General features: G+C 52.4%; 1 protein-coding gene across 1 annotated transcript in view; it reads right to left on the minus strand.

Annotated features, from left to right (window-relative positions):
* Positions 1-26,796, minus strand: part of LOC111145173 (glutamate ionotropic receptor delta type subunit 1) — a 691,817-nt gene that overhangs the window by 451,388 nt on the left and 213,633 nt on the right. Inside the window, exon 4 of the mRNA XM_022499882.1 lies at positions 15,849-16,054. Within this exon, the coding sequence (XP_022355590.1) occupies positions 15,849-16,054 (206 nt within the window). The remainder of the gene's footprint in view (positions 1-15,848; positions 16,055-26,796) is intronic.

Here is a 26,796-nt window from a genome sequence, read left to right on the forward strand (position 1 = left end):
GAGGATGCAGTACCCCACCCTAGCCCCTCTGTCACCCTGAATCCAGCCTAAGCCTCCTCTAGATTTCTGGACCACTTATATCAGAGCCCTGGGCAGCCATGTAAGAAATCCTGCAACCCTAAGGCCACCCTGCTGTGAGGAAGCTCAAACCAGCCTCTTCAGACAAACCATGTGAAGAGGGAGAGATGCCCAGCTGGTCTCCAGCTTCTCCGACCCCTCACTCCTCCTGCCACCATATAAGACTGACCACAACTGCATGCCAGACTCAGAGCCAAAAGCACCCAGCCGAGCCCTTACCAAAATTAGGATCCACAGAAAACATGAGAGATAATAAAATGATTTTTGTTTTAAGCCACTAAGTTTTGGGGTGGTTTCTCCCACAGCAATAGATAACCAGACCAAAGGTCCAACCTCAGAGCTACAGTAGCTCTCAGATCCTTCTTGACTCAGAGCCAACTTGACTGCAGTTTCCTACATAGCTTTGGTCCCACTGTAAGACAGAGGATGATCAGCCCCTCCCCAGTGTGCTGATGCTCCTGGTGCAAACATCTCCCTGAAACAGACACGCAGACCCCACAACCACAGCCCTCACAAACACCGGGATCCCCGGCCCCTTTAATCCCACACAGCAGGGGCTCCTTGCCCCTTACCTCGCTCTCAGCCATCAATGCAGAAACAAAATAAAAATTGCCTTTGAACACGCTATGATGGGGTAAAACCTCTGGGTTACTCATGTCTCCAAGTAAGACAAAGATAATGCCAAAGACAGTGATTCCAATGAGAAGCACAAGCTGCATCATCGCCATCATCATCATCACTATCACGGTCAACTTCATCATCGCAGCCATTATCTTCCTTGCCATCATTACTGTCAGCATCCCCATCATCACCATCATCACCACCACTGCCCCTATCGTCATCATCATCATCACCACAACTGTCACCATCATGGCCATCATCAGCATCAGCATCATCATCACCATCACAGCCGTCATCACCATTGCCACCACCACCATCACCACAATAATACCAGGAATGTGAACTGAGTACCCACCATGGAGGTGAAATTTGTCTGCCATCTTGTCAAATTCTCATCACATCCTCATGATGTAGTTCAGCCTATGTGCTACCAGCCCCACCTTTGAGATGAGAAGACAAAGGATTGGTGCAGTTTTATAATTTGCCCACAGCCATCAGCCATAAGGGCAGTGCTAGGATTCAAACCTCAAATGCACTAACTCCAAAGGCCATGCACCATCTTACCTCCCCTGGCTCCTCTCCCCTCAAGCCCACTCCACGGCTTCTCATCCTAAATTTCTTTAGAAATATTCCACTGGATGGGGCACCTGGATGGGCATCTGACTCCTGATTTTAGCTCAGGTCATGATGTCAGGATCATGAGATCGAGCCCCATGTTGGGCTCCACACTTAGTGTGGAGTGTACTTGGGATTCTCTCTCTCCCTGTCCCTATGTACCTCCCCCACTCAAGGAAAAAAAAAAAAAGAAAAGAAAAGAAAAGAAGTATTCCACTGGAAACCCCAGGTCCCCAAGTACAGTAAAACCTCGTAGTGCCTTAGTCTCTGCTCCTGGAAAATGGGAGTGGTGACAACAGCTTAGCTCTGGACTGAGCATCAGACCAGAGTAAGGGACACCGTGCCGTGGGAGGGAACAGGACGCAGTCATTCACTCTAGGTCAGACAATACTGGGCAGTTGTCCCATACGTTGCCTATTTTCAACTTCACCACAACACTGGGGTAAGCAGGCAGAAGCTTCCCCATTTTGTCAGTGAGCTCAGATTCAGAGAGTGAGCCCAACTGTGCAATTTCCAAGCCCTTACTCCTTCTGTTGCCCCAAATGTCCTCCCCACTTGAGGAGAGGTCCCACGTGCCACACACCAAAGCCCCGACCTGACCCCAGTGGGGTAAAGCAGAGCTGCTTTCTGCACATTCTTTTAGAGCCACTAATGAGCCAGGGATGTGTTTGCTCTGCATTTCCCGGGGCAGGTAGCCATTCTGAGCGGGGCTCTTTTCTCCCTGAAAGAAACGGCAGACACGCGGAAGAGAGACGCACAGCCCTGGACCAGATTGTCCCTGTTCAGCCTCTCCCTGGCTCCAGAGCCCAGTCTGGGTGCCCAGCTAGCTTATTATGCAACTTCCCTTCTTTTGGAAGCTAAAACTTGCCAGATTTTAAAGGACACCTCCTTTCACAGAAAGAAAAAGTTATGATTTTTTTTTAAGTGGCCACTGAATTAAATGTGCAAACAGCATACCCCATTACACAGAAAAAAGGAGTTTTCCCCCACCTTTTATTTGCCTCTCCAGTTTCCCACTATACTTAGGCTATACGTGTCCCCTGATGGGACTATGGGGCTGGCCCTGTGGGCTAACCCTGGGGGTCTGAGCACCTGGAGAGCAGCAGCTGGATGTGGAAGGGAACAGTGGGGGATGGGGTGGGAGGCCAGGCTGAGCAGCCTGGAGTGCTTGGTCCTAGCCCACTGCAGCCCTTCAGCATCCGCCCCCCGATGGCCTGGTAGCGGTTGAGTCTGGAGTCCAAAACTCAGCCTCGAGGCAGCAGAGCCAAGGGACCCAGAACATGTGCCATGCCAGGCCTGCCTACCCGCCCCCAACACTGCAAGCCCCCCAGGGTCTGGAATGAGTGGCAGGAATAGGATTGGAATCCACTGGGTCACAGCAGGAGAACAGGGGACGCTGAGAGCCGGGTATGGGGAGGTGGGGGAAGAGGAGCCACAGTTGGGAGCAGCAAAGAGTGGGATGGGTGGAAGGGGAGTTCCACTTCACTGTCTCCCACTGCACTGGTAGCAGGGGGCATCTCACAAGCCCCAAAGTGTTATTGTGGAAGCAGGCGGACAAGCTGGGACACATTAGAAAACTGTCCCCTGTCACAGGCACACACAGCACACAAACATACGGCAGTCCAAATGTGTTTACGTATTGGCACATGTGCAAACGAACGGAGGCCCACAGGGGCCAAGGCCTGCACTGGGCTCAGCAGCGGTCCTGCCAGGCGCCACTAGGGACCTGAGGAAAGTGAGTCGTGGTGAGGTTAGCTGTCGCTGCTGCTCGCGTGAATTCCCTGGTGAAGAAGAGAGAAAGATGGTTCTGTAAAGAGTGTGTCCTCTCAGCCCTTCCAGAAGGAGAGTCCTTGGAGCAGCAAGGCCATCAGGCCCACTGTCACACACATTAATAAAATGCAAAGCTCTTTAGGCTGACTGCTTACACCCAGCAGGAAGCCGCCATGGGGGGCTGCCAGGAGGCTGTGCTTACCCCTGAGAACTCCCTGAGTGAGATGTGAAGCCGGCCGGCCGCCTGATTTCCCACAGCAGGGGACCAAGCAGAGAGCTCCAAATGGGGCCACCCACCCAGGGCCCCCTGCCCTCCCTGTGGCCCCAGCAAGAAAAGGGTGCAGAAGGAGCACCTCACCCTGAGTAGCCCGGCTCAGCTCCCCAAACATCGGCTCCCTGTGGCCTGACAACTATGATCTACCATCTCCTTAGACCTTCCATGTCCCTGAGCTACTTCCTGTCAGAGCAAAAGAATGGCAGAGAGGACCCCCTCAGCCGGGTCCCTTTCCAGATCTTGCTGTTGACCTGCTCACAAACCTTCCCATTAGACTGAAACCAAGTCCACAAAGTCCTACAGTGGCCGAAGAGGTCTTCTGGGCTCTGACCTCAGGTCCCTCCCCACATTCCTTTCCCACCACTCTCCCCTGACTCGCCCTGCACAAGGCACCCCCTCCCCCTCATGAATCTTCCAGCATGCCAAGCTCATTCCACCCTCAAGACCCTTGCACGTGCTTTTCCATCTTCTGAAATTGCTCTATAGCCAGAACTTGCTTGATGGGTTCCATCACGCCCTTCTGGTCTCTCTGCAAACACCTGGTCACACCATCCCTGACCACATCTAAAATGGCGACCCCACCAAACCACTCTCTTCTTACCTTGATTTGCTTTCTTCAAAGAGGCTATCACTACCTCAATCACTTGGACATTATTCATTTATTGATTTAGTGACAACCCCCTGACTCCACCAGAATGTCAACTCTTTGAAGTCAGGGACCTTGTCTGTCTCAGCCACTTGGTGTCTCCAGTACACACAATAGGGCCTGATTCACATTGGCTCTTCAATGAACATTTGTTCCATTAGAAGACGTGCAAACTGAGACCTGAACAGGCACTAGTCTGTAGGTGGCAGTGTCCCAGGCAAGCATGGGCTGGGCTGGGTTCGGATACTTACTTCCTTGGGCTGTAGGTTCACTGCCTGTTCTTCTAAACCATATTTCACACCCAAGAAGGGACCAACCTCACCTCTCAGGTTCTTCCCCAGTGCTCAGAAAGGACCCAGCAGAGGAGCTCAAAGAATTACCAAGTGCATTAGTCAGGCCTTTAAGAAATTGTCCAGTTCCCCTTATCAGACTCAGTAGCTCTCCGCAGCCCTGGAAAGCTAGAACGGAGCTGAACGGAGAGCTACCCACCCTGGGACAAGGAATAAGCAGCTTCACTGTGGAGCCCCGTGAAGGACACAGACGAAACCCAACGGTGACCCTCTGTCTAGAAAACTGACCTCCACATGCTTAAAGACCAAGACCTTCCTGTAAATACAAAGAAGGGTCCTAAGGCAGGTCAGCAACACCTTGGCACCAACCAGCAAGGATAAGAACACTGGCTGCACGGACAACGAGGGGGTTCTGGAGGATCCAGGAGAGAAACAGGAGCTCTCAGGAACACTACACGAAGAATGATAGCTGGCACCTAGTGAGAAAACCCTGGAAGAAGAGAACGGGGCTCGCTTCGTGCCGTTCCCATATTTAATATGCTTAAGTTGACAGCGTATAAGTAATAAATCAGATGTTTCCACTCAATGGTCTGCAAGCTGTATCAGCCCCACCCCAGGTAGAGCTGGCCAACAGAGAGCTTAGAATTGCTGTCATTAGTTGCCAACATTTAAAAATGAAGAGATTTCACAGAAAAGTCCAGATTTCTGGCTCCTTCTGAGACGCAGAATGCACTGGCCGTACCAGGCCTTCACAGGGGAAGCTCAGTGGGGCCTGCCCGACTGTGCTCTTCAGGGAAGGATGGGCCCCCCCAGGCACCCACAGTTGCTATACTGCTGGTCCTTCTCACAGCCCACCTGCTCTGCCCTGCACTATCCCTGCCTGCATGTCGTGGGCCTTCAGATCTGTGACTTCACTGTACCTGGCTGGCATTCCAAAGGGATGCTTTAGCCATTCTTATCTGATCCTCTGGTTGTCTTCAAAAGCTCCAGGTTACACAATAGCCAAGAGTTGTCCACATGGTTATGTGGACTGGATGGACCCATGTGGCCGCCACAGAACAGCAAGAGAACGGCAGACACACTGCTCCCTTGCCCACCCCGTGGACCGTGCTAGCCACAGAGTTGTCTCCAACTGGGTGCTTGCGGCTGGGCGCCTTGTTCTGTTGCTCGTGGTTCTTCCCGAGTCCAGTTAAGCTTCGTAGCTCTTTCAGAGCAGGGCCTGGGTCTTTCCCCACCAAAGAACCCGGTGCAAGGGGTCCAGGGAGAGGGCCCCGTATCGTGCTGAGGGCTGCCACCTGACAGGCTGTGAAAGGAGGGTTTCTCTTTCCAAAAGTAACTTTGCAGGCAGAAAGCACCAACAGCTCTTCCTCCTCCTGTGAGCCCAGCCACCAGTGGCCCTGAGAAGCCACCAGCTGCTGTGCATGCTTGGAGAGGCAAGCGAGAGCCCAGATGGGAGGCGCCCTGGACGCTCCTTCCTGCTCCTGGGCACGTGCCTGTGTGAGAGAGGGGGCACTGAGAGGCCCCCTGCTTCCCCATCCCTCCCACCCGCCACTCCCGTAATCTGACATCTCCCCCGCTGAGCACTGGGATGAGAGGCCAGGTCTCAATCCCAGCTGCACTGGCTGAGGGCTGTGAGCATCTTGTCGCGTTTTGCTAGCCCCATCCCCTACCACCCAGGGTGTACCCTGCACCCGGTTTTCCTCACCTGGCTCCGGAAGCTATACTTTCCCACAGAGACCGCTCAAGGTGCCTTCCCACGGGGCTGGCCAAAGCACGGCTCCTCGGACCCATTACCACATCTGCCCTTGACCTGGCAGCGGCCCAGGCTGGTTCTACGATCTCAGCCAGACACTCTCCACAGACGCCGTAACAAAGCCACATTCACAGAGTACAGCCCTGGGGCTTTATCTTATTTAAACCCCACCGCAACCCTCAGGGAAAGGAGTATTATCCCAGTCTACAGACCAGTAAACAGGCTCAAAAGGACATCCCCAGCAGTGAGCAGGGGCCTGTGTGTCTTGCTGTTCCAGAGGCAATCCCCCATCTCCCTGCTGACAGTAGCCCTCACCCCCCCGAGGAACGGCCCCCACCAAAGCAGCTGAAGTGCTCAGATTCCCTCTGCAAGGAAATGAATCTGTGCGGTGTGGGAAGGAGGAGGGCAAAAAAGGGGACACACTCAGGTCTCTGCCCCATCCCTTGTTGCCGAAATTAAAGTGGTTCCCGTCCTGCCATCTGGTGGGAATCCAACCTCTGTCCTCCACACCTGCCAGCACACCAGGCCTTTGTGGCCGGAGCTGGGGCTCCATCGACATCTGTTTTCCTCGACATCCCACTCCCATCTGGTTCTTCTCTCCTACACCTCCACAAGGCTCTGTCACAGCAACTTCTTTCTCCGCAATCTCCATGGCTGCAATCGTGCCCTTGTCCCTGGCTTTCTCACCCTGATGTCACTCATGGACGCAGACACTGAAGACACACAAGGAACACACCGCGGGGACAGAGACGCCACAGCAAACAGCGGAGAAATGAGCATTAGACACACCTGTTAATAGTTCATCAACCGTGCCCACTTCTCCCTTTGGTGAGCTGACCCAGCAGCAGGTCACCACGACAATCCCTAATGTTAACCACCAGCACGTTTCAAAATTTGGAACGTCGACCTTACCCGGAGTCAAGAAGATTTTTTCATTGTTCTTGCTGCTCTTAAGTGCTCCATATCCTTAAATTTTCTAAGACTTATCTGTCTCCCTATCTACACAACAGTTACTGGAGACCCTCAGATGGCCGGCCCTGGGAAGGAGAGAAAAGAGGAAAGCTGTACTCCAGAATACTTCCCATGCTTAATTCTTAGAGGAACCTGGGGGGTCAAGTATCAATTTCAATCCACCATACAGATGGGGAAGCAAAACTCAGAAAAGCTCCACGGTGAGGACATGGGACCTGAACCAATCTGTCTGCAACTTGGCCCCATTGACCACCCAGCAGAAGGATTAAGGAAATCACCTCAGACTCTCTGGTAACCTTGGGGCATGGAAGCTGCTCTTCTGGTTACTGAGGAGGGAGTTAGAGACAGCCTGCGCGTCCCCTCACACTCTCTGCAGGTGTGATGGCAAAGACAAGACCGTGGAGTCCAGGGGATGCCCTCTCAAAGGTGCCCAGTCCATGGGGCACCTGGGTGGCTCAGTGGGTTAAGCCTCTGCCTTCAGCTCAGGTCATGATCTCAGGGTCCTGGGATCAAGCCCCACATTGGGCTCTCTGCTAAGCAGGGAGTCTGCCTCCCCCCACCTCTCTGCCTGCCTCTCTGCCTACTTGTGATCTCTCTCTCTCTCTGTGTCAAATAAATAAATAAATTCTTTTAAAAAATTAAAAATTTTAAAATTTTTTAAAAAGGTGCCCAGTCCACGTTCCCCATATCCCACCTGCTCCTCAGTGGCAAAGTCCTTCAGATGCACCCTTTGTCATGTTCTAGGAGGAAAATGGGCTTCCCTTGATCTGTCAAGACAACAAGCTTCCCCCTCCTCCCAATGCCATGTAGTGAAGCAGAGCCAGGCTATGAGTCAGGAAGTTCTGAACTCACATCCCAGCTGTGTCACTAGACCTGGGAGCATGAGCAGGTCCCTAAACCCCCAGGTTCTAGCACTCTGTAATAGCCCCTCCTTCCCAGCATTGTAGAGATGAGGCGAATCAGTGGGTCAGCATAAGCATTCTTGATAAATAAAGGCCTGTTCCATCTCTCCCTCTGGTCCACAACCCTTTCCTCACCACTTTCACCCCCAAGTTGAGCCAGATTGAAACAGAGTAGGAGAAAGGAGACACATGGTTCCCCATCACCCACAGAGCCAGGGGACACCTGCTTGCTCCTAGGAAGCTCATCTGCACAATGGGGCGGGGCAGACAGATGACAAAAACGGCTACAACTCTTCACTCTGTAGTGTACCTACCACTCCCTTTGCAAAGTGACTTTGCACTTCCCCCATGAGGGGTTTCCCAGGAGCTCTCTCCCCTTGCCCCTTAAATCTGGGCTGACTTCTTGGCTGGCTTAGGCCAAGAGACCTATAGAAGCAACAAGGCACCGGGTCTGAGCCCCGGCCTCGAGCGGCCCAGAGCTCTTGTATCTGCCTTCTTGGAACTCTGCTGCTGTCACAGGAGTAAGTGTGGGCCAGCGTGTGTGACGATGAGAGACCCGCAGCCTGGTCACCCCGTCACCCTAACTTACCGCCAGCCAACCGCTCTCCTAACCAGCCGGTTCCAGCCACACAGTCAGCTGACCACAGAGACATCCGCAAGCCCAAACTAGGTCAGTTGCATCGTACCCAGGTCTGCTGACTATGAGGCTGATGAGTAACAACAAAGGCTCATTGTTTCACGAGTTTCAGAGGGGTTTGTTACACTGCTCCAGCTCATGGATGCAGAGGCCTTTCCTCCTCCCAGGTGCCTGGCAGCTTGGGCACAGGTGGCAGGTGACCGAGGCCAAGTTCTTGCCAGCACTGACTGAAGCCCCCATTTGGGAGCATGCAGAGGATGGCAACAGATGTGGGCTGTACGGCACAGAGAGCTGCTGGGAGATGAATCCAGGCAACTGGGATAACCTCGCCTCACCTCTGCCTCTCTTGAGGCAGCTCAGCCTTCCTCCGGCTTCCCGCAGCGCTGGGTAGAGTCTGCTGCTGCTTCCCTGCTGGGCTCCCCGCTCAGCACTTCAGTCAACAAATGGGCTGACTCACCACCTCAGGGGAGGCCCCCACAACCTGAACACCCTCGGGGATCCGGGAGCAGAAAGGGTAACTGAGTCATTCCACGGCCGCACGTTGCTTCCCTCCGTAAATGCCTACTTCTCAGGGCTGCTGGCTTCCTACTGCTAATAAGCCACAGAGGCACCCACAGGGAGGAAGTGACACTTTGCTGGCTATTTAATGGCCCATGAAGGAAGGGAAGAATACCAGGTGTCTCCAGGCCCATGCTTTAGGTTCATGATCTCACTCTTTGACCCCAGGAAGGAGCAGACAGTCCTCCCAGGCAGCCGAGGAAGACCTTCCTGAGTCCCAGGAATGGGTGGCATGATTCAAAAGTCAACTCAAAATAGAAACAGCCCTCAACCAGAAAACAAACACCAGTAAGACCCAGCCACAGGCAAGCATTTTTCCTTGATGTGGGCTTGGATGCTCCTTGGAAATATTAAACATCAAACATGAAGTTCTTCCAAAACACCGGCTTACTCAGGAGCCCCTGCTTGGTCAGAGCACTAGGAATATATTTGGTCTGCCCACTGGGGAACTCACCTTCTAGAAAACATTTGTGTGTGCACAACAGAGGTCAAAGCTCCTGGGATTCCACCCTTCATTCGCCCATGTGCCAACCATCAACCACAGGCTCTGAAAAGGCAATTCACGAAGATAAACCTGTCCCAGCTCCTGCCCTCACACATTCCTAGGTACCATGGGGAGGGAAGTACAAAGAGTCACCACACAAGTGGTGGGTATGATGCAGACCTAGAGATGACAGGGGCAATGGAGGTGTGCTCAGAATGTGGCATGTCCCACAGGGAAGGAACCCACGAAGACCTCCCCAGCATGCATGAGGATTTGCAAGGATTGAGGGCAATGAGGACAGAGAAAGAAGGGGACAGTGGCCATACAGAGTCTCTGCTCCCTTCCCATCTCAGCCAGGCCTGAAGTCTTGGTTGCCTTGAGCATCCCTTGAGCTCTGAACCTACCAGAACAAACTCAACATAATATCTCTTCTTCATGAGCTCATGTCTAAGAATTTCTAAGGGGAAAAAATGAATTTTTCAGACTCCTAGCACATTTTCTGAAGTACTAAGGCTTTAAAATCTGTAAACAGTAGGATACAATTAAATGCAAATGCAGGGCCACATTTAAAAATTAATCTTCTATAATTAAATAGTAATTTAAAATATTCTGGTAAATGATACTTAAATGGCACAGAATTATCCTAGCTCTGAGTGATAAAGTCGCCTGCTGAAGATTTACCATGTTGGAGTAAGAAATATTTGCATATATCATGTGGGACAACAGAACACTGACATTACTTAATCTTCCTTTGTGATAAATGTATTAAAAAGCAAGTCTTTAAATTCAAATTGCCAGACGAAACTCACTCACTGCAGCAAACTCTGAGAAGCAATTGATTTGAAGCCAGGAGCTAACCCAGGTTGTGCTTCCAGTAAGGACTGAACTGGCCTCCAGCCACACTCCTTGCCTGGGAAGCCAGTCTGGGCAAGGGTGAGGAGGGATAGTGCAAGTGGCTCTTTCCACCTCTGTTCCTTCTATTCACCTATTCCTCCCAATCTGGGTGAAAGGGGACCCCACTCTCAGAGCAATGAGGAGCTGTCCTACCCCTAAGCTGTTCCCCTCACTATTTTTTCTCCCATCCTTCTTGCTGCCATAAAGAGATCACGGAGACCCGTCTAACTACAAAGGTAATGGTCATCTGCTGCGACCATCACGTGGTAACAGCCATGTATTTCCCAACATTGCAATGCCTTCCCCAGCTGCTTTGACACCAGCACTGCCTTTATCCTGGTGTGTGCATATGTGTATGTGTGTGCATAGTTATGTCTAGATCCCCACGGGGGGTCACAAGTGGTGGTGGGGGGTGGGGTTGTTCCTGTTAGACTGTGCTCTTCTGAGGGCATGCTTGTACCAGCTGTGTGGCTGGCCAGCGGTATCACTGTATCAGCCTGTGTCTGTGTGCGTGTGTGTGTGTGTGTGTGTGTGTGTGCACATGTCCACTCTCCCACACCAGCCAACACTGTTGCTTATCGTCAATCCTCTCCAAAGACACTCACCTCTCTGCACACTGCTCTCCCCTACCCTGTACCAAAGCTGGGCCTGGGAATGTCCCCACCCACAGGAGCAGCCACTCCTTTGCTGGCCCATTCAGGCCAAAGGCAGCATTCTTACACAAACTCAAGCCTTGCTAAAGGCAGAAGTTTTAAGACTAAGGCCCTTGCTGATAAGCTGACCAAGCACTTGAAGACAAGCTAAAAGGCAATCAAGGCACACCCAAGAAAACCAAGCTTCGAGCTCTTTCTATCGGAGGGAAGAAATACAAATCTCCATGCCTTTTTTCCCTCAGCAGTCATTGTGGGCCAGCCTTGTGCTGCTCTTGGAAGATACAAAGGTGGATGCCATCCGGTCCCTGTCCACGAGGGGCTCACTTTCCCATGGGACAGACAGGCTGCCCAATATCCACGGGCGCCCTGATAGCGCACGGGCTTCAGGTCCCCAGCAGGCTGCTCTGTCTGCCTCAGGAACTGGAAACAAGGAGTGACAACTCTTCTCCATCAAGTACCTAAGTGTTTCAAATAGTTAAGTTTTCTACTCTTTCCAGCAAAACAAAAGAGAGAGGGAAGGGACAGGAGGAAACAAAGAGGATACAAAAAGGAAAGAGGGATGCCTAAGTCTGAATAGAGACAGGGACACAGAAATGACAAGTGAGAGTCCTGGGGCTCCCCCCACCCCAAGCCCAGAGGAGGCCTCAGTGGATGAGAGACCTGGGTTGTGCCCACTCAGCCAGCCACTGGGAATGCCCAACAGGACAAGGGTCATGATGTGTAGCCACAATATTTCACATCTTGTCAGGTCTCCAGGAGGGGACACGACCTCTGTGTCCCCAACCATATCAAGATATGGTTCCTGGTCTGTCGCAGACACCCAATCTGTCCTAAACATATGGGTGTTTAGGTGGGAGGATGGATAGATGGATGGAAGGACAGATCAATGGATGGATGCATGGACGAACAGAAGGACACATGGACAGATGATGGACAGATGGAGGGAATCTGCTCCAGGAAGAGGAGATGACGCCCAGGGCCAAACCTGAGTGTGCACTGGAGGTCTCTCCATCAAATCTGGCCTGAAGGAGAAAGAACAGTAAGACATACATAACCCTCAGCACTGGGGCCATACAGAGCATTCAGTGAGCTCCTAGCTTCAAAGACCCCAAAAGGGGCCCCAAGAACAAACTGGTCCTAAAGTTCAGACTCTCCACCCTGGATTAGGGACCCCTTCCTGCTGATACCACAGCCTAAGCCCCAGCCACTCCCCACCCAGCACACCCACCACAGCAACACAAGAGTCCCTGAATACTCTCCAGACCCCTTCTCCCAGCTCCCACCTTGGCCATGTGGTTAATGAAGGTTCATTCCTGTAGACCCAGCCCCAGTGTCACCCACTCCTGGAAGTATTCCTGACTCTCTGGCCACCCCCATTTCTCCCTGGCCAGAGGGCACCGCTCCATCCTTGGCACTCTCCCAGAACCTGGTCCACAGCTCTGTTCTGACAGGCAAAGGGGTTTGTTAACATGTTCGTCCTCCCCATAAAGCTGGGAGCCCCACGTGAACAGGGACAATAGCTCAGCGTCCCACACAGAATCTGGCACACCACTGGGGCTCATTAAATACTGGTGAAATGGAAGAAGGAACCTGGGAGCAGAAGGGGGAAGGCTCCAACGGCTACAGACAGGATTCTCAGGCAAAGCCTCTGTCCCTCGGCCCCTCTCACGACTCCCACGGCCTTGCCAACAGATTCCCATGTGGCAACATGTAGAAGATTTGAGCAGCACCATCTTCCTCCCTCCTCCCATCAGCCAGGCTTTCTGGGTGGGCAAGGGAGAAGTTACAGCCAGAGGAAGAGTATACCCTCACTCCCAACGCAGCTCACACATGCAGTCCTGATTGGGTACCAAAGCCACCTGTCATCAGTAGCACTAGGGCTCTGAGGCCATTTGCTGGCCCAAAACAGTGTTTTGAGATTCATAAAATTCAGGACATGTCCTGGCAGTGGATCAGCCTTGTGTACACCCTCTGTCCTTGTCCCAACAAAGGAGAGGTTGGGTCAGTCTGCTGGCAAAGCCCGGGCAGTACCTCCAGGCAGTGGATGAAGCTTTTGTGTTGGGATGGCATGCCCAGGTCCCTCCCAGGGTACCTCCTGGGCTAGCCAGCCGTCCAGGTCCCGCAGCCTGCTGGAGTCCAGAAACCCCTCCCATACCCCGTTTAGTACATACACAAATTCTTGGAGCATAAGTGCCCTGAAAACCTCTGCCAGCTTGTGGACGGAGGCTGCTGAACCACGTCCTCCCACGTGAAGGTAGCACACCCCATCTGCCCACCACCATCATCACAGCAACATGGCAACTGGAGACTCTGGAGTGGGTCACGTCTGGACTTGACTCCTGCTGAGTCCCCCTGGTGGCTACCCACAGGACCTGAAGCAACAGGGAACTTCCTTGACTTCAGCTGCCCTGTGTGCAAAGTGTGAACATTAGGGAAAACACACAAAACACCCACACTGGGTACCCAGGGTATGACACCCGCCTCCCACCCAGCCACCCACCCCGACAGGAAATCAAAAACCAGGACTCTGACCAGCTAGAGCTGAAGGCACAAAGCCCGGGTGCCATACTCCCCCATAGCCTCTGGCCACCCCTCCCAGGGGCTTGCCACTCTTGCCCAACACTAAGAGTGGCCACTCCCGGGGCGTCTGGGGGGCTCAGTGAGTTAAGCCTCTGCCTTCAGCTCAGGTCATAATCTCAGGGTCCTGGGGTTGAGCCCCACATTGGGCTCTCTGCTCAGCGGGGAGCCTGCTTCCTCCTCCCTCTCTGCCTGCTTCTCTGCCTACTTGTGATCTCTGTCAAATAAATAAATAATATCTTAAAAAAAAAAAGAGTGGCCACTCCCAGGGCAGGTCCCCAGCACCCAGGAGCACTTTGCAGCACCCAGCAAAGCCAAGACTTTGCAAACGCAGGCAGGGTGCGGGGGACAGGGATCAAGAAGGCGCCAGGCCCAAGCCAAGCCAAGTATTTCCAACACTGCAGGAGTTTGCATAATGAACCACTTGGAAATAGTATCTTTAGGCCAGTCTTGTTTACGTGTTAAATCCTTGCAGGGCCTAGAAACAGAGCATGGGCTGAATTCATCTAGAAGGGAAACAATGAATATTGTAAGTGGAAGAGAACAGATGTTTCCCGAGAAGCTATGTACCACAGGCTTCATCTGGCCTCTTGCCTCCTTCCTCCCTCCTTTACAGATGAAGAAGCTGAGGTCACACAGGTGAGGCAAAGCAGCCAAGGTCACAGCTACAGCAAGTGGACTTGACCCCAAATCTGTTGAACTCCAAAGCCAATATTCTTCCCACTCCGAAGCTTCATGGCGGGACAGCGGCAAGGCAGAAAGGAAGCAAGGACAGGAGGCAAGGGACGGGCGAGAAGAGAGATGGAGAAGGCCGGCGACCAGATTAGCAGACACCATCACTGGAGCCGGCCCCAGCCCGGGAATTTAGCGAGGAGAAAAGCCTTCCTATGAGCAGACGCTGGCACACACGCTGCTGGGAACATTCTGAGAAAGCCGGACACATTAGTGCTGCTAATCCTAGGCTGCCCATTACTGGCCTGAATCACTTCCTACAGGGAAACGTGTTCCAGAGAAAATGCCGAGTGCCGACAGGACATAACAGGCTGGCTGACCACCGGCATGAGCCGGGGCCTGATTAGCCAAGGGCTGCAGGACTGCCAGCCAATGTGCCAAATTAAGCGTTCCGAATTTTAAGTTCCCCAGCAGTGGGCTTCGTGCTGGTTCCTGATATATAAGGTAGCATTTTCAGTAATAATTAATTAGAGGAGAAAGCGGAATAAGCAACCAAAGTACATCAAATGGAATTAGTGTAATTCTGCCTTTCTCTTCATTTTCCTTTCAATCAGAGAGAGCCAAGTAGGTGACTGGGGTTGGAGAGGAAATCGCAGACCACATTGGGCCACCCCTGCTCCCAGGCACACCATGCGCCCAGCACATCCCCGCTCCCCCGGGGCTCCCCCACAAAAACCAACCCAGGCCACAGAGGGACCTGCCAACTCCAGCTCGTCAGCTTCCTGCCATCAGACCATCAGGGCTGCCAGCATAAGCCAGCTCAGAACGTATTTCTAGTTGTCTATTCTCAACTAAATTACTAAATTCTAAATTCTTTCTTACTAAATTCTTTGCTAAACTGATGGGCCCTCTCTTCCTTGGAAGGCCCTAACCCTTAAAAAGGCATTAAAAAAAAAAAAAAAATCACTGGTTAGATTAGGTACCAAAAATATCAGCCTATGCACCAAGTATCATTTGCTAATGTGCACCTGACACCTCCTCCAGGTGCTAGCAAATACCAAAGGCAGAGCTACCCACCTCTGCAGAAACCTGAAAATTTATTTTATCCCTAGAGGCTTACACCTGCCAACAAAGAGGGGAAATTTAAAACAACAACGATACAAAGAAACAACAGCCCAAAGTTTTGCCTCCAAAATCTCTGGCAGTCACCTGTAAATAGGCTTCCCGCCAGCTACTCCCAGCCCCTCACTGTCCAGGTAGGCCTGGGGTAACCTGCTGGGGACCAGCCAGGAGCCAAGCTGTGCTCGGGATCTAACTCTTTCCGGCTTGTGCCAAACACCCAGCACCTAGGAGTCCCCACACCCATTTTGGCTATGCATGAACGGACGGCACCTGTGGTCCACCGTGGCACCCTGGGCAGAGCCTCCTGCGGCCCCAGGCCCCACCACCTACCTCGTTGATGAAGGAGTGGGCCCCCTGCGGGCTGAGCAGGAGGATGGCGCGGCGTAGCGTGTCTCGGTAGCGGTTCAGCTCCTCCGTCTTCATGGTGGTGAAGAGGCTGGTGAACACGTGGCTAATGTTCTTGTCCACCTTTTGTAAGGAGACATCAAGGCCCAGCCGCGAGGCCTGATCCAGAAAGCTTTGGAGCCCACGGATATCTGAGCAGCAGAGAAAGGGAAGAAAAGAAGGATCTTTAAGCAGGAAGGATCTGACCCCAACGCCCCCCACTAGCTACGGGCCACTGCCATAAGCAGGGCGCACGTCTGCCTCGGTGACCCCTGAACGGAAGTGGGAAAACATGGGCACATCTATTTGGCGGCAGCGTCCAGCCCCAGGCAAGGAGTTTCCCACCACGAGGAGCATGCCCTTTGTTCCAACAAGTTCTGTGGCCAGGAAGTCCTTTGTGATGACCTCTCTTTCTCTCCCCACTGCTTCCACCCAATGAGAGTGAAACTTCTGGCAGCTCTGTCCTCGAGGCTATGTGCGGTGGTGGTCCCTGACCCTGGCCCCAGTTCCCTGCACCTTCCTCTGTGCTCAGGGCCTAGCAGGTGAGCTAAGGCCACTGGCCCCAATCTTGGCCCAGCTCCAATCCCATGACTGAACACCCCGCCCTCACACCCCCGCCCTGAGGCTTGGGACCCTGTCCTGTTCCAGCAGCCTGATTTCCCCGGAGGGAACCCCTATTTCACTCTCTTTCCTGCTGGGGTGACTGCCCAAATCCAACCTGAACTTCACGTCCTGACTGGTTCAGGGGTAAGCACATGGTCCAAGACGGTCCACCGAGCACCATCCTCAGGCTCTGGAGGAGCACTTGGGAGAGAGTCCTGCTCTTTCCTCTATGTCACTAAGAGGTCACGATGTAAGGCAAGAAGGGAGCAGGGGGAGCTGGAATAAATTACTAGGGAATGAGCATTCAGAAGGTGCTTGGGGCCCAGCTCGACCACATATTAATGCAAACCCACTCCTGTGAGCACCAAGATGCTGACCTTTTTTTTTTTTTTTTTTTAAACGAGGGCCCAAATCTTCTCTCAGCCCTGCATGAGCCATCTGTCTGCTCCAAAGGGAGACCTCCCCAAGACTGGAGCCAACTCTGAGACAAGCAGGTACGAAAGTGACACCTGGTTTCAGTGACGTCAGCGAAGTCTCTGTGCATTTGTGAGTCTGGCTTCTTTTGGATTTTTCTATGAGCCAAAGAATACCCTTTCCTGCCTGAGCCAACTGGAGCAGGATTTCTGTCACCTTCAGCCCAAAGTCTCAACCTAGAGGCCACGTTATGTCTGGGATGTCTCCTTCCTCTGCCCATATGTGTACTCCAGCTCCCAAAGACACACTTGTACTGAGTGGCCCTCTTTCAAGGATACTCTGGGCCTGCCCATGCCACACAAGCTGCTCTCTCCCAGCCCACGGGCTGACACAGGCATGTCCTGACCCGTCCAGTCCCCCAAAATCAAATTCACAGTAAACGCTGTTATTTCAACCAGACTGCTTTTGCCAACCCATTTCTCTCCCAGACTTTCATTTCATGCCCATTCCACAAACTTCCTGAGTGTTCCAGGCACCGTGCATGCTGCTGCGGTGGGCCCTCAGCTGCCCACCTCGCCAGGATGGCAGGCTCACCAGTAAGTCTAGTCCCAGCTGGACATAACAAGAGAGGTCAAGGAAAACCAAACACAGTGCGAGGGAGGAGACCAGAGGGCATGGCAGCACTGGAGTGCTGCGGGAAAACGTGCAGGGGGGCCCTGTTTCCCACCGGGGGAAGTTGTAGAATATGCTTTGAGCACTAGCTGTGGATTCCAACACTCAGAATTTAGGATGGTTCCTTAAACACTTGGGCAAATCTTCCAACCACTCTGTGCCTCCATTTGCTCATCTGTAAACTGGGGATCAAACTTTCCATGCCCAGCATGGAGCCTGATGTGGGGATGGATCTCACGACCCTGAGGTCACGACCTGAACTGAAGTCAAGAGTTGGAAACTCAACTGAGTGACCTAGGCGCTCCCATATGGGGCTACTTTTAAGACAGAAGCCCTGTTTTTTCACGGAAACAGTCATAAGGTATACAAGATACAGGCATCTGATAAGCTCACTCTGTCAGTCATTGCTGAGAAACAAACCGACCCCAGACTTAACGACCTAGAACAATAGACATTTATTATTTGTTGAGTCTGTAGATCAACTGGGCAGTTCTGTTCTAGGCTCACCCGTGCCCCTGGGGGCGGCTGACATATGACTGGAGGCCTGGCTGATGGTCCACACATGTCCACGTCCCTCCGGCAGGCCGACCCAGGGATGCTCCCGTGATGGGGGCAGAATGTACAGACATCCGCTCAGATCTCTGCTGACACCAGTCACAACCATCTCGTAGGTCAAAGGAGGTCACGTGTCCCAGAGCAGGAGCTCAAAGGGTCTTCAAAGGGACATGGCAAGAGGCATGGGAATAGGGAAGCTATTACGAGGGAACTGCAGGCAGCTAATCCCCCATATTTGGGAACACCATTTATACCACACTGGTTAAAAGAAAGCTTCTCAGGCAGTACCAGGCACTTGAACTTTCTGCAAGGACCCATCATATATGATGTACATCTGCCCAGTATGAGAGCCACTAGCCAGATGTGGTGGCTGGGTACCTAAAATGTGACTAGTGTGAGTGAGAAACGGAGGTGTCATTTTATTTAATTTTGATGAATTGAAGTTTAAATGTAAACAGCCATATGTGGCTAGTGGCTGCTGTACTGGGGAGCCCAGATCGAGGGGGAGGCCATCCTGAGCACAGATGGAGAGCTGCTGCATGCCCAACAGAGGAGGGGCTGCTGGGCATGGGTGTCTGCTTGGCGCTGAGATGTTCAATCGTATTACTGGCAGGTGTGAGTTGTGCTGTGCTCAGGAGAGGGAGTGGCTGGGGTTGACACCAGCTCTGAGTTGCTTTAGTTGGGGGTTCCCTCCCCATGTCGCACTTCTGTCCCCGAAGCCATCCATGCATGTCTGCTCTGCCGTTCCCTCTGTTTGGCTAGAAAGCTCTGAAGAACCTCTCCAATCTTTCAAGGCTTTGGGGTAACAGGTCTCTAGGGGCCCGAGCAGGCTGTGGGGACTGCAGAGCCTCTCTGGGAATCCGAGGGGTGTTGACAGCCAGGGGCCTGTGTGTGGGGAGCCCCTGGTGTTATGGGCAGGACCTACTTTGCAGCTTCAGGGGAGGGAGAGCCAGGTGGGGGCTTGGTGGAGAAAGCCTGTCCTGCTGTTCTGTGCCTGGGACCTTTTCCCATCTGACTCTGTAGGCAGAGCCACAGAGACCCCTGTGAGCTGCCAGGGAAGTGTCTCTGGGTAAACGTCTGTGTGCCAGGAGCCAGGTCGCCAATGGGCGAAGCTGGCCGAGGTCAGGGCTGCACTTGAATCCCGGTGCCATGGGACTGAATCTTGGTCATGCATTGGCCATTCCTAGAAGGATGCTCAGGGCTCTCACCAGGTACCACGGTGCCCTCGCCATCCCCATGAGCTACTAGGAGGTTGGGTCTCTGGGCCTCCCACACAAAGAGCCCCACACACAGCTCCCCCATGGCACCGCCCACATGGGCTTGAGCAGGAGCTAGTTTGGGCAAGGTCACTGGTGGCCAGTGAGGCCCCATCCCTTCACGCGGACACCCACGGTCCTCATTGCCCCTCGGCTTTGATCTGACCCAGATCTGAGCACAACTGACAGGACAGTGAGAGCTGACCGGGACAGGCATGAAGGGGGCACATCTATTAGCTCCTACTTCTCTTCAGGCACCTCACAAGGCCATCACGAGTCCTTGAAGTGGCCAAGACGAGCCACGTTTGCAGGGGCAAGCTTGCTGTGCCTTCCCCCAAACACGTGCACACTGAGGACTCCAGGGTCACTCTGTGACTGCCCCCTCGCTGCCTGAGTCTGACCGGCTCCAGGGATCTCACACATCCTACAGGCATGGCCGGTCCTCCCAAACTGTGGGAGAAGTCCTCTGAGGTCCCCTCCCTGAGGTTCCCCTGCCTAAAATAGGATGGTCTTACTTTCCCAGGGGATAGGAGGCACCATGGCATGCAGGTCACTGCCCGGGACCCACAATATACACAAACAGGCACACACAGAAAACACAAGCCATCAGAGCTCCCTCCACCCTATTAGCTGCTCTGTCTCTGCCTTCTGGTCTGGGAAGCCCCTGATGGGACTGAGCCATCACAGAGAGTTTAAGCTCCCTGTCAGCAGCTGGCTCCCCACACCTGGAGGGAGCAATATGGGCTGAAGGCAGCGCTCCCAAGGGACCACAGCCCCTGGCTACAACCGCCGGCCTCCACTGAGCTGAAAAGGTCAGCTCTCAGCCTCCAAAGCTCTTATTCAGCTGCACACGGGGTGGGTTGGGGGCAGAGTAACAGTGGAGAGCTCATGCTAACTTTGTAGCCCTCTTGGCATTCCCCGGGAATGGGCCCAGGAAGCCCACTTCTCCAACAAAAGAGAAATGACGGGGTTTGCAACGACTTTTACCCCCTTCTCCCCCAAGAAATCCAGCTGTCTACTGCCACTCCCAAGGAAGAAAGATAGGAAGATTTCTCCAAGAAAGTAGACTAGGGACAGGGCAGACACTACTCCCATAGGCAGCAGAATGGGCACCCCAGGAGCCCCTTGGCCCCCATGGAGTTCTGGGCCTTGGCCCAAGCCCTCCTCTACAAGCATCTTGTGCATCCTAGTAACCCAGACAAGGCACCCCTGCTGGTGCAGCTCCCCCAACCAGACCCATTCCCACTGGGAAAGGAGCTGATGGCATCACATCCCCAGCCCCAATCCAGGAAGGGCAGGAGGAGACAAATGGCCCACAGCTCTCCAAGCCTGCAAGGGGAGGCATGAGCCACGGAAAAGGGCATTAGTCATACTTGGGGACAGGGAGAGGCTCCCAGGAGAGACATCCTGCTCCCCAGAGAAAAGCAGCAGTTCAGGGAACATGGGCAATGTGATATGATGGTACCCAGCATAGGCCTTAGCTTCCCTGGCCCACCCTCTGGGCCCTCAAGGTATCTGGTTTCCAGAAATCTTTCTAACACCCGAACCTGACAAAGCCATCCAGTGGACACTCATTCCTTCCTTCTTCTCTCCTATATTCACTGAGAGCTTTCTCTGTGTTGGTCCCTCTCCAAGGTGCTGGGAACCGAGAATGACTGAGCCCATGGTGCTCCTGCTGTCACAGAACTTCCATTTCAGGGGTTGGAGAACAGAACAGAACAAATAAACACCATGCTACATAGATCATTTCCAACAATGATAAGAGCTCTGAAGAAAACAGATGTTGGGCTAGAGGAACCTGCAGGAGGTAGGGGTGGGAAAAACCTTGTGAGGAGTGTCCATGAGAAGAAGTCAACTCTGGAAACCTCTCAGAGAAGAACACGACAGACAGAAGCAATGGCACGTAGAAAGTTCCAGAATGAGGCATCTGTGACACCAAAGGAAGAAGACCTTGCTCACCCCCATGATGGGGACCAGGAATAGCCAAGACCAAGCAGCCTGAACTGTGGAGCTGTGAGGGAAGGAAGCTGGAGTCCATGGGCACCAGGGAGTGCCTAGCACAAGTGGAGGAGGAAAGGACACAGGTCCCAGGTTCCTGATCCCTGGACCTCCTCCCCCAGTAGACCAGCTTCCTAACTCAAGACCCAGCACCCTATGGCACTTCCTCACCACTCACCTCTCCGCCCACGGCCACCCACACCATGCTGCTCTAAAACTCACTCCAAAATCATCAACAAATAGGGGTCCTCCTCTCTCTTCATTCTTCATGAGTTCTCTGGCATACCCAGCCCAGGGCCACTGGTCCTCGAAGGTCTCTCCTCCCTGACCCTCCAGACAGTATGTGCTCTTTCTGCTCCTATTCCCCAGTACCCCTCACTCTCACCCTCCTCCACCCCGCAAACAACACACTACTGTCCCATTCCCAGCTACTCCTGGGCTTCCCTCTGACATGGCCCAATGGTCAGTGGGGCAGGAAGAACATCAACCCCAGACCCTAGCTCATCTCCACGACCCCCTCCCAGGTTCAGGCACCATCAGTGCCTCACTGGGACTTCTGTCACAGCTTCCCCTGAGGTCCCCCTGACTCTGGGGTCCTCCCCTCTAATGCCCTCTGCCAGGATGGCTTCTAAGTTCATCTTCACACAATAGAGCCCTCCTCTAAAACTTTCCATAAATACACAAGTCTATTTTAAAGTTGCCAAGACATGAACATCCTCAAAAACATCAATCAATCACAAACAAACCAGATACCTTCTAGAGACTTTATTATCATACATAAATAAACTCCATACATCTTAGCCCATACATAAGGGGCTATCTGGCCCTAAGAGCTTTGTCTATTTTGCTTTTGTATCTCCAGCACCTACTCTTGCCATCACCACCATCAGAAACCATGCACCTGAACTCCAGAAGGAGAAGCAGCTCTTTGACCTTCCCCGGACATCCCACAAACACACACACATGTGCGCACACGCAAGCACGCATGTATGTACCACATACACAACCCACGTACACACATATGCACACACCCCACGCCACACACACTCATACCCCACACATACCCACAAGTGCATACCCTCTGCCTGGATGCTCCCAATCTGAAATTTACACAGCCCCACCCCCACATCAAGACCCAGCTGAAGTCACACCTCCCCTCAAGCCCTCTCAGGGTTTCAAAATTCACAGACATGGGAAGCGGGAACTAGGTCTTTCCTCCTTTCTCTCTCCAATCCCCAGGCTCAGTGCCTAGCACAGGGTCAGGGACAGCAAAAGGGTGTGAAGCGAGAGTCCGCCTGAAACCCAGCATGACTTCAGCAACTGCACATTGTCATGTATTTGATGGAAGCAGGGCCGTTATAGGCAAGCAATTGAAATCCAGCAAAAGTTTTTTTTTCAAAATCTAAGGCTATAGCTGTGGCTATCCCACTACTCCTGAAAGAAGAAAAAATGAAAAAAACACAGAATAGTCATGGGTATTTTAAATACTTTCTTTGTGAAAAGTAATTGAAATGAAAGAACACATTTCAAATTGCTTCCCCTACTATTTTCAATTTCCGAGAAAGGTCCAAACACTGAGAGTAGTTACGAAGAATATCTTACCATCTGTAATACACATATACGTATAAGGCTGCTAACTCACACCCCGGAGAAGTTCACAGCTAGAAGTGTTTAGGGATTACTGGCAAATTTTCCGTAAGCTGAGACACAACTCTGATTCTAGGAACTTTTTTAAAAACTTCTTTCTTATCTGGCCCCCAAACAGACGTTTCAAATTTCTTCTAAGATATAGTTTATCCTAAGTTCACTCCCAAGACCCCTGCCCAGGCTCCTCTCCTCATTCATTGCCCATCCCTCCCCCCACTACCAACCCAAAATGCCACCTGCCATTCTTTGTCTCTGGCACAGAAGAGCTACAGAAATGGCTGTAATGGAGACCAGGACTTCAGGTGAGGGAGCATCCACCGTTTCCAAGAGAAAAGATCACAAAGATTTACCAGCTGTGGCTCCAGTCAGAAGTTAATACCCTACCCCTTCCCTCCAAATCCACTGGGGGCCTCCCTCAGCTGCTCAGTTACGCATTTCCTGCCTGCCTGCCTGCCTGCCTGCCTTCCTCCCTCCATCCCTCCCTCTCTCCAGCCATCCATCCCTCCTCTCTCTTTCCTTCCATCCCTCCTCCCTCCCTCCTTCCATCCCTCCTCCCTCCCTCTCTCCTTCCATCCCTCCCCCCTCCTTTCCTTCCCTCCCCTCCCTCCCTCCTTGCATCCTTCCTTTTCATCCTGTCTTTCTTCTGTCCTCAAATATTTCCTGAGTGCCGTTCTGCACCAGGCCAGAGGCTGGGCACTGGAGCAACAGCACTGTAACACCTCACAGCCCCGTCCTCAAGGAGCACTCAGTCCTGCAGCTATGCAGCTAAGACTGAGCCGGAAGCAGAAAGTGGCTCCCCTCCTCCATTTACTGAGCATCTCCAACGACATGCCAGAATGTGTTCCATTTGCAGACTGCATTTCATGGATGAATTAATTCATTGCAGTCGATCTATGTAGGTGTGATTTAAAAAAAAAAAAAATCTCCATGGGAGTCGGGCAGGCACAAAGCAGGCCCTCAAGAGTTCAGCAAAGGGAGGAAGTGGAGGTGGCACACCCAGCCAGCTCTCGGTAGAACAGGAAGCAGCAGGTCTGTCCCCATCATGGGGTGATGATGTCCCTGACAGCAGACACCCCCAGGGCCCAGGCAGAGGCCAACTTCCAGGGAGCAGGAAGACGGTCACATGGTGTCCCACAGTCCTCAGCGGCACAATGCCACCACTCCCTGCCTTCTTGCTGAGGGTCTTGTGTGGGAGGCAGACCCCCCCCTACCCCACCCCTCCTCCTGGTCACATCTCAAGGGCCCAGACACCCGTCATAGCCAACCTGGCCCCAGGAGTCCTCCAGAGTGACCTCTCATCCCCAAGCCCCCCAAAATGCACAGCTTCCTATATTAAACATGACTTCTATTTTCTGTATTCTGACGCTGTGACACCCAGGGCCTTGCTGACCCCAGAGGGACCACCCCTTGCAAGGTGAGCCAATCCCTAGGGGTAGGAATCCAACCTTCCATGTGCAAATCTGCCCCTCCACAGCCCAAACCCAACACTTTCTCAATCAGGTTCTCACACTTTGGGTGCTCTAATCACCCCAGAACCAGGTACCAGAAGACCAGAGACAGCCCTGTGCCCCAGAGTCTGCTTAACTTACTCAAATGAGCTAATCCTAAACCCCTTTACTCCATCTCACCCTTCTTTTCCTACAGAAGTCACACGAAGGGCTCCTGCCCACAGCTCCCCTTCTCCCTCTGCCTCCTGAGCGCCCCAGGTGCTACCCTTGGTGACCCCCATGGCACGGTGTGCCACCACCTCCGGAGAACTGTGAGGTCCCTTCCAACAGCTGTCATTGGCATTTGTTGGCCTTGCCACACCTGAATAATTGTACAACACCCACTCCAGAGTGGAATCTGGGGACAGCTTGGGGACAAACTCAGAGAAGCAGCCCCATCGGCTACACTCCCCAGGGAACACAGAATAAGCACAGGTCTGTGTTCCAATCCCACCACACACTAGCCAGGCAAGCTCAGGCAGCCCCTCCCTGAACCCAGGTCTTCTTCTGCAGAACAGAGCCAACCCCGCCCTCCTCATAGGAGTACCAAGGTCCTCGGGTAAGGGGCGCTCCTTACTGCAAGTATATGCAACACAGATGTGCAGTGGCTGTCGACCACCTTCCAACCGCCTCATCAGCACCAGGAACGCCCCCAAAAGGGTTCCCAAGCGAACAAATCATCCCTCTTGCCCTAGAGACTCATCAAGAAGGGAGGTGCCATTCGAACGGCATAAAGGAGCACTGAAAGGCTCAGCTCTCCCTTCTGCGGTAATTCCAAAGTCATCAAACGGCTGAAGGAAATGGTCTGCCAGTGAGCACTCTCTAAGAGATCAAATTTCTGCCCATGAGAGGGGCCTGTGATATCCAAGAGCCTTCAGCTCCAACAGGTTTCAGAACCAGCCAGGAAGCCATCCAACAGCAGATGCCAGAAAGGGGAATGGGTGTTCTGGAAAAACCCTGGAGAGCCTGTCCATGGGGCATGCACACACACGTGGAATTGCAGACACAGGGGTCCATGAGTGAGCCCTACCCACACCTCTCACCTGGGCCCCAGCAACAGAGGGCAGCACCCATTTCTCACCAAGCTCTGTTCCTTCCCATTTGAAAAACAAATATAAGGGAAAAACATTTTAAATAATCAGGCTGGAAGATCGAGATTAAAAACAATTTAAAATAAACATCTACTCTGGCACTTTGGAAAAAACACACCACGCTGCATTAAGTGCTTTGAATTAAGTAAATTACACCAAGTAACTAATTTACATAATGATCAAAATTTGCATTTTACACATGTTATGGTGAAAATGGGTTTATAAAATAATTCTTCACCGACTTCTGCTCCAAGTTCAGTTCCAGTATGTGGATAAAATTCGATTGGTGCTGATCCGCTACTGTCTTTCATGTTTCAAATCTCTGGCTCCTTCAGTATTTTTTTATAATCTGGCAGGTCCCTTATTCCCCCTGTAGTAAATAGTCCCTTTGATTTGCAGTCCCCTTCCATCAGCTGAGTGAGGTCATATTTTTAAAGAATCTGTAATAAGCTAATCATTCTTAGAATTTTCACAAAAAAAGTTTGATGTTCCTGTCACTTTTTACTTACAAGGTATTTGCTATGGATTTTAGCAGTTCTCCATCAAGATTTGTAGGGCTGGTTTGCAAAGTCCTGCAGTTTTTCAGGGTAAGGAATCAAAAGGTATTTCTCAACAGGCTTCTTTCTGGAGCCAAAAGGTGCATCGGGAGGGAAGCAAAACCCCAATGGACATATCCACAGTGGGCTGAGCACAGGGCCCTCAACAGACTGGCTGCCGGCCTCAGTAGGCCACTCCATATCTTCAGGTCCCTAGGACCTGGGAGAGAGGCCCAGAGCTATAACTCCCTTTCCCAGAGCCACTGAACACTTAGATGCTTCATGTCTTTTCTCCTCCACAACCTGCAGGGAAGGCATAACTATCCCATTTCACAGATGAGAAAACTGAAGCCAGGGAAGTTGAGTCCCTCCAGCAACACCACACAACCCACAAGAGGAACAGCCCACATCGGGGCTTTGAGAAAGTTCTGGATATTTTCCTGGACTTCTCTCCAATTTAAGTAGGATCCCAAAGCAAATCTAGAAAAATTTACTTCCAAATGTTGACCCAGGGTTAACGCCACAGAGAAAAGTCCTGCCACAGTGTGGTGGGATGGCCACCGTATGCAACAAAGATAACGTAACAGCACGTGCTGATTAGGGTCGAACTTGGTGCCAGGCATGACTCTAAATAT

The sequence above is a fragment of the Enhydra lutris genome, unplaced genomic scaffold, assembly GCF_002288905.1.
Source record: "Enhydra lutris kenyoni isolate GAN:26980312 unplaced genomic scaffold, ASM228890v2 scaffoldscaffold12, whole genome shotgun sequence".
NCBI classification, from domain to species: Eukaryota; Metazoa; Chordata; class Mammalia; order Carnivora; family Mustelidae; genus Enhydra; species Enhydra lutris.